Consider the following 8,344-nt stretch of genomic DNA (forward strand, 5'->3'; position numbering starts at 1 on the left):
AGAGAGAGAGAGAGAGAGAGAGAGAGAGAATTTTGCAAGGGTTACGCATTGTAAACGTCTTGCTTTCGGGCTGAGCGATCAATGAAGTTCGTCGTAGAGACGTTGCATTACTCGCGCGCATTAATCTCCGTGATTCAAGGTACGCGAAGGTACGCGGAGGTACGCGCGCACGATTCGATGTTCACCATTATAGATACTTATCGTGCGCGCGAGAAAGCGCGCGGCTCCTCGCGAAGAAGCATTTCGCGCGAGGGAGAAATGTCCCTCTACACGACCTGAAATACATTCGGCCGTTTAATCGATTCGGCACATTAGCGGTACACGGTACCGCTGCTATTAAATCAGTCGAGCGAAGAGAACGAATGAACGAACGAATGAACGAACGAACGAACGAACGGACAAACGAACGCGCGGGCGCGTTCGTGCGATTTTCATCGATCGCCGGAATTCCGCCGCTTGTCTATCGGTCGATCCCGCGGCTGAGCCCCTCCGGCGAGCGATTTCCCGCCGGTGAACGACGATCCGTAGGAAATCGGTAGCGACCTAGTGTACGTAGCCAAGCCTAGATACAGTTTAGAAAGGCAAGTGATTCCTCCGAGCAAAAACGACCCCGCCCCGCCGTTCACTTTTCACAAGGAAACCAATTCCCCGGCTGTGCCTCTCCCGAGCTCTTCTTGACTCTTTCAGCACGTAGCCTTTACTTGTTCAGGCAAAAACTTCAAGTTTTCATGCGTTGCTGCCAGCGGGTAAAGTGAATACCCAGACAGAATGAGAAATCACGATGACGTCAAACTAATGTCAAAATGACGAGAAAATGATTAGGAAACTCACTTTTTAATCACGATTTGATCATTTTCTTGTCATTTTGACGTTATCGTGATTTTCTGTTCTACTTGGGATGTTCCCGGAATTTCGGGGGTATCTTTCAGATACGGAAGTCTTTTGGAATTTTAAGCTGTCATCATGGGAAAAATGTTTACAATGAGAAATGTTTCACCCAGTTTCCACGACTCGAATAATAATAGAGGTATTATACAAAGGCGTAAATGGAACAGGACAGGAAATTTAGAATTCAGAATCGATTGATTGATTGCCCTAGACTGAACCAAGTTTAGGACAACTTAGCAATCGCGCTTTGGTGCATATGCGATTTTATGGAGATCAGTCGAAATCGCGTGCCACGTGGCATTGAAAAGCTGCAGCTTTGCGTGCGGATTCGTTTGTTTACGAAATGCTTGACGTTTCGATCCTAATCTCAACTCTAAATGCATCCGTGGGATTAACGAGCGTCATTTATCTGGGAAATACTTTTATCATCACTTGAGATGCCCGCCCGCTATTGTTCGTGCGCCGTGATAATAGTACCGCATTAGAGATAATAACGTACTTTCCCTTGGAAATTATTAATTAGCGCTAACCCACGATTCTCGTTCCAGCATATACCTGTTCAAATAATTAACGTTTGTCTTCTAATGAAAATTAATGCTATTTCTACTTAATATCTTCGTAGTTGAGTATCGTGTTCCTTGGTTTCTAGGCAATTTTATAATTTTATTGTGCACAAAATACTACATCACGTTTTTCATACATTTATTTCATTTAGAAGCACCTTTCTTATGATTTGCATAAATGAGTGAATTTTAAAAGCGTGGGGATATCAATCCCCTGATGCATTCGTTAGCTCTCGGGTTACCGTAACATTTCATTAATTAAGCACTGGTTCAAGTCCGAGCTTATAAAAAGCGCATTATCATGCAATTTTAAATTTTTCTGGAAAGAAGATATCCTGGCAGAAATATATGCAGTTTGCGTAGACATCAATTCAGTTATTATCTAGTATTAATGCATTCTCATTATTTATAAAAATACTTCATAGAGACTGGACAAGAATTTAATACAGTTTCATTCAGCGGTTAAAGCAGTTTACAATATATGGACTGATTTTTTTCCAAAACATAGTGTATCAGTAATATTAATTAAATTTTATAGTACACGCGTATATTATAAGGTCTACTACGTATAAATTTAAAATATATCTATTTACCTTGTCAATAAATAGTGTGCAAACTGAGTAAACATGTAGAGAAGTATGTAGCAAAAAATAAAGGAATTTGAAAGAAATACGACATTTAACAATATTAACCTCTATGACAGAGATGATAACCAAGGTTAGAGATGAAGTAAACAAAAAAATATATATATAAATAGTACAGAATTTCCTTGTGATAAAGACATATCAGCAGTGTTTGTTTTTGATGATTTAAAATTTATCTAGAGATGAGACGCAAATCTGTAAATTCATTTTAGATGAGATGAAGATGATTTCGCTTTTAATTCATTTAAATAAAAAATGAAATAATCAGCGCATTTATCTAGATCATTTTTAAATGATTTTATATTTATGAGATTATTCCAGTTCTTAAAAAGCCTCACGTTGATTGGCTATCGTGTATTGCCGCGTGGCAAGCGTTTCCACATCCTGTATGCAGAAACCATAACTAGCACTTCAACTAATTGAATTCTTGTTACTTTTGTTTATAATCAAATTTATTATTAGTTCTATTTTTTTTTATAGTGTACTCTTGTTCAAACTCTTGCTCACTATTGCATAAGTTTTGTTGACTTGAATAGAATTCTGGAAATTAGAATCGGAAGTTCTGGTTCCTTCATACTTCATCAGACATTTAGTTAATTCAACTAAATTTCTTTTTCCGTGTAGAACACATCTTCCCATTTTATGAGTAACAGACCGGTTATTAACCAACACAGATTATTAACCAATTGAAAATTTTTCATTTTCTATTCTATTTTCGTAAATAGATTTAGATTTTGCACATTTTTCGTACGCAATAACTGCAAGAAAAGCGAAATCTTGATTGGGATCCCAAATAGTTTTACCCTTCAACTACGAGAAATTGACACAACTGTCTAGTAACTGGTCGAAAACTATTAAATTTCCACCAGGACACATAGTAATTACGTTGGTCAGTTTTGCACTTATTATGTGAAGAAAGTGTACGACACAAAGAACACCTCTCTGCCTTCTAGTCTTATAAGCCGAGGTGAGCCGAGAGTTAATTAAAAATGTGTCCCTTACTCAAAGCTTAACCACCGTTTTATTTTTATTTTGCAGATCCGTCGCGCGAGTCACAATGGATGTTGAAACGGGGGCCATTTTGGCCCTGCAGATATTGGCTTTATGTTCGATAGTCGCGGCCCTGCTGGCCTATCTGATGCGACAATCCAGGAATGCCGCCGACGAGTACGAGTCGCGTAACAAACGTCATGTACTCGTTACCAGCTGTGATACATGCGTGGGCTTGCAGATCGCCCTTGCACTCTACGAAGCCGGTTACAAGGTAATAATGGCCACGGGTATGCGTCTGCCATAAATTACCGGCGGCATAAACTTCACCATACGTTCGCCCGTTATGCCAGCCGCCGATATTCCACGTTCGGTGAATATTCAAAATTGCGCGAGAGCCGCACTGCGAAGGCTGCTCCAAGTAACGGCTCGTCGCTTTATTGCGTGGGAACCGTGCTAAATTTTTTGTTGCCATGCGGGCTCTTACTGGTCACAGGAAACGAGAGTAAGCCGCTATTCGACAAATATTGCTCTATCACAGTCGTGTGCGACTGATGCGTTTTCTGCTCTGTCTTTTTCTCTTCTCTTTTTGCGATTTTAAATAAAAAACGGTCGGGGCGGTCGTGTCGATCAATTTTCGATCACTCGCGACGCTTATATCTTTACAAACGACGGATTTGTGTTAAAGAGTACGGATTACGAGGGGAAAATCAATTCTTATCTTCTTTTCTACACGAGGTGAGAAACTAATCCCGTGTACAGCCGCTAATTCTCGGTAACACGGTGGTGTTAAAATAGGATAGACGTCTGGCTCTCTCTCCGCGTACGTCCACTCTTACTGCGGTTTTGCGGACCTCCCAGCTAAAGTTAAGCTGCACTGTGCGACGCGACGACAGCCGTTGAAACGCAATATCCCGCAGCCTTACGTCAGAATCCCTATTATCCCTTCGAGCGTGCAACATATTTCAGATTGTCGGAGCCCGGGCTCCAAATTAGTTTCCTCGTGTCAAGGGAGCGGAACATCGGTGAGCCCTTAAATCAGTTCTGCCGACAGTCTCTCGACAGGTATTCACGTGTCCAACGGTCTCGCCGAGTATATCGCGTCACCACTCAAGAGGCGCTTCGCCAAAGATTGCCTCTGAAAGATAGATACTCACCAAAGTCAGATACCATTCCAGCTATAATTTACAGAGCGTTCTCTATGCCGATTTTGCGCGAGAGCTTCGATTTAAAAGATAGTATTGTGTTTTCTGTTGGTTCTTTAATCCCTTGCTGATTCTGAGTCGAATCAACCTTAACATGGCAATTCATTCTGATCGAATTCATAAATTAATTTTCTTTATGCATTGATATTTTCTTTATACATTATACTTTATACATTACGAGAAACTTTTTATAAATATATTAGTATACACTCAAAAAAGGAATTTTAGTTGCAAGGTGTGCTACATCTAAAAATATAGTCTTATTCTTAACGAAAATTCTTTTATATCAAAAAGATTCTTTGAACACCAAAAGGAGGATATTCGAACGCACAAAAGAAGAACTCCAGCAGCTATATTTCTTGTAATCCCATATTTAAAGCTCTTATCAAAAGTGTATTTCTCTTCTAATAAAGTGAACTGTTAATTGTAAATCTACTAAATATTCTACTATATTATTCTATTTTTATTCTAATATTATACTAACTATTCTTATAAATTATTCTTATAAATTATTCTAACTATTTTTTTTGTTTAATGAAGAAGGATATGTTTGCTTGAAACATAATGACTTCTTGCTAGAAGAAATTTCTATTACGAACAAGACAGATAAAAGACAAAATTCTTCTAACTTTAGGAATATTGTAATTAAAATATTTTCCTTTTAGTTTAAGAAGAATTCTCTTGAGATCATATATAAGAGGATGTCGTTCAAGATAAGATTATATATTTTTAGATGTATTATGTATAATCCAATAGTCTAAGTGAAAACTTCTACTTAAAGAATATTTCTCTTCTAATAAAATGGATTAATAATCAGGAATTTACTACATATTATTTTAATCATTTTCGATAAAGAAGAATATATTTATTTGAAGTAGAATCATCTTACTGAGTGGAATTTCTATGAAGAACAAGACTTGTAAATAAAAGACAAAATTCTTCTGACTTTAATGATATTGCGTTCAGGATATTTTCCTTCTGGTTTTAAAAGAATCCTGTCAAAATCATATGTAAGAGTAGAATCCTTTAGGAAAGGATTCCGTTAAGGATGAGACTATATTTTCTTGAGTGTAAATGTGTTGTGTGTTGTATTAATTAAGTATTGGAGTAAACACAAGCCACACAATACGATCGCAAAGTAACCGAGTTTCTATTTATCGGCTGGAAGGAAATGGCTGAAATAATTCGCGAACCGTAAAGCGTTAAAAAGGAAACTCCAATCACCATGTGCTTGGAAATGTTTCTCGATAGTTTGACGTGCCCTTTTCTGTGAAATGCAGTATTGAAACTAGTTTCAACTAATAACGCGCGACACCTTTTGACATTTTGGCCGGCTTTTGATGTTGAAATATTATTTAATCCTGTTAGATCGGCGATTTGCTGAATTAATCGACTTGCATTATTTATATGCTCTATAAAAACTTTCATTAAGACAGAGCAATAGAATTTTCACGTTGCAAACGAATAGAATTCATGTAGGTCACCGGTATACGGATTCCAATTGTAGTTTGGTTGTTCCATGTACTCGAAATTCGTGCGCTGGATTACTTATTACCTTTTCAGTAACAAGAACCGTACATGTCAAACGACTGCTGCCGATTTGCATTACAGTCGTTGAGTGATTCAAATGACTTTAGCGAATAATTCTAGTCAAAATTAAATGGAAACTGTTATGTAAAATAAAAGGCGTTTGGAGATGTCAAAATTTCTATAATGTGCTGTTAATCGAGGCAACACACTCACTATGTCACGCTTTGATATTGATATTTCGAACAAAATCTCCAATTAATCGAGCAACAACAGCCATTCGTCTCTGGAAAATAGATTTATGCAATGTTGCTTGACGTTAAATAGAGAAGACCGGGACGTGCTATATTTTAGAGTTTCGAAGTTACAACTTCTCTGGTAACTAATTAATGTGACTGACTGCATAAACGTGACAATCTTCTTCTATGTATTAACGCCACAGTTCTGTTAACTGTATATTTTATTTTGTAATAACCCAAATACGAACATGCAGCAACATAGCCATTTTATTCTGGTATCGGATTTATTTACTTAGTAGCGCAGGTTAAAGAGAGCCATGTATAAAAAATATATTCTTATTAGTTCCAGAGTCTCCACTGTTCTTCTGCCTTAATTATGAGCCATCTGTCCATACATACTCTATTCCAATCATTTTATAAATAGAAATTACGTTTTCCCGAAACAGTATATCATACTTGCAAGAAATTTTATTCTAATTCGTAACATATTACTTATTTTATTTAATCGCGATGAAGAATATTAATACAAAATTTTGAGAGGCTCGGAAATTTATTTTGCCATTATCAATTCAGTTTTTTTCTACTTCTTAACTGTAGTATTATTTTAGTGAAACTCAGGAAGAAGTATTTATATTCTAAAAGGACCATTTCACTATTTTGTATCCACTATTCCTCTCAAGATAAATACTGGAAAAAGTATGAGCAACAAACTTCTGGGGCTGTATAGCCCCGGCCTCCCCTACGCTTTCGTCAGCGTGCAATGCGAAGAGTTCTATTTTAATCGATCGCAATCGGCATTTATTCGTCCAGCGCTATCGTAAAAATTGTTCCTGGTATTAAAGGCAGAATCTAACTAAAAAAAAAAAATATTTGAATTTTTTTATCGCTTATTTGAGACCCGACTCGCGAACGAGCCGATGTGTCATTTAACATGACGTATCAGTGTCAAAGCATAATGCCATATCAAACGGTGTCGATACGGTGCGTGTAATGGAGTGGCACATGGAACGTGGGTTCGCGGTGAGCTTTCAAAATATAGGTGTAACGTCGTGTCCCTCCTGCGACAGGTGTTTGCGGGCCTGTTGGATCCAGCGGGCGGCTCGCCGTCGGTCAAAATCCTGAAGGCAGTCGAGCTGGAGCGACGGAAAGAGAGCGAACCCGGCGATGCGGACGATGGTAATCTACAGCAGCCGGAAGGAGCGCGTGCCCGCGGCCAAATCGTGCCATTGGAGCTGGACCCGACGCGGGAGGACAGTTTGCGCGCCTGCCTGGACGCCGTCAGGGCGAAACTTCCCGCCGGCGAAGACGGCAAGATGATTTATTCAGCCAGCCCGTTTCCCTCGCCTTCGGTTGGACAAAATTAATCGAGATAAATTAACCGTTGGATAAAATTAGTTGGGAGATAACTGCTCGTCTCTTTCTAGACCTGAGAGTAAAGTGAAGTAGAGAAGTAGGATAACTAACTTGAACTAATTAATCCATATGTAAACGAATGTGGATTTTAGTGGCGGTGCCGGCTTGATTAATGGGAAAGATTAGTGGGAATTGTCGCGTATTTTCAAAAATTATCTCTCTTAGGGATGTATTGCCGTAATTGCAAAAAGTCACTGCAAATTAGAAATATGCTAGTATTTCTATTTTCCATATAAAAATGTACGGTACATATTAGAGTTAATAAAAGAAACTGTCTACATCTCAACTATTTCAAACAATACAGGAAAATAAAGTCTACAAAAGTTTTACAGTTTTTGTAAGTAACGTAATGTAGAGTAGCAATGATTCTTTTTGTGAGTGGCAGCATGTGAGAAATTTCAAGGTTAGTTTCAATGTTTTAAATAGAATCACATGTTTTTCTAACACAAATCAATTCTTCCAACCATATTCCGTATAAGTAAAAATCATCGAAAAATGAATACTTTCCAAAATATTTTTCATTTTCTTCTGATATTTTTTAAGTATTAGGTGTACAACTTTGCTTCCGCCGTTTCTTTTCCGAAATTCGAGGCTTTATTATAAAAAACTGATTATACATTTATGATTCAAAGTATTGCCCATCTCTGGCCACTACTTTTTCCCATCTTTTGGGTAGCGTACGAATCCCGCGTCGAAAAAACTGGTCATCTTTTAAAGCGATCCACGAATCAATCCAATTTTTTACTTCTTCATAAGACCGGAAGTGCTGGTCAGCCAGACCGTGTGCCATTGATCGAAACAAGTGATAGTCAGAGGGAGCAACGTCTGGAGAATACGGCGGGTGGGGTAGGACTTCCCATTTCAACTTTTCCAAA

The 8,344-nt window shown here is 38.1% G+C and overlaps 1 protein-coding gene across 1 annotated transcript in view; it reads left to right on the top strand.

Moving 5' to 3' along the window:
* The window catches only part of LOC116841218 (D-beta-hydroxybutyrate dehydrogenase, mitochondrial), a 41,587-nt gene that overhangs the window by 22,425 nt on the left and 10,818 nt on the right, over window positions 1-8,344 (top strand). The window contains exons 2-3 of the mRNA XM_032808901.1: window positions 3,134-3,359; window positions 7,124-7,364. Coding sequence (XP_032664792.1) covers window positions 3,153-3,359; window positions 7,124-7,364 — 448 coding nt within the window. The 5' untranslated portion in view covers window positions 3,134-3,152. The remainder of the gene's footprint in view (window positions 1-3,133; window positions 3,360-7,123; window positions 7,365-8,344) is intronic.

The sequence above is a fragment of the Odontomachus brunneus genome, unplaced genomic scaffold, assembly GCF_010583005.1.
Source record: "Odontomachus brunneus isolate Ranch 3 - 2012 unplaced genomic scaffold, Obru_v1 Obru_scaffold_014, whole genome shotgun sequence".
In the NCBI taxonomy this organism is placed as follows: Eukaryota; Metazoa; Arthropoda; class Insecta; order Hymenoptera; family Formicidae; genus Odontomachus; species Odontomachus brunneus.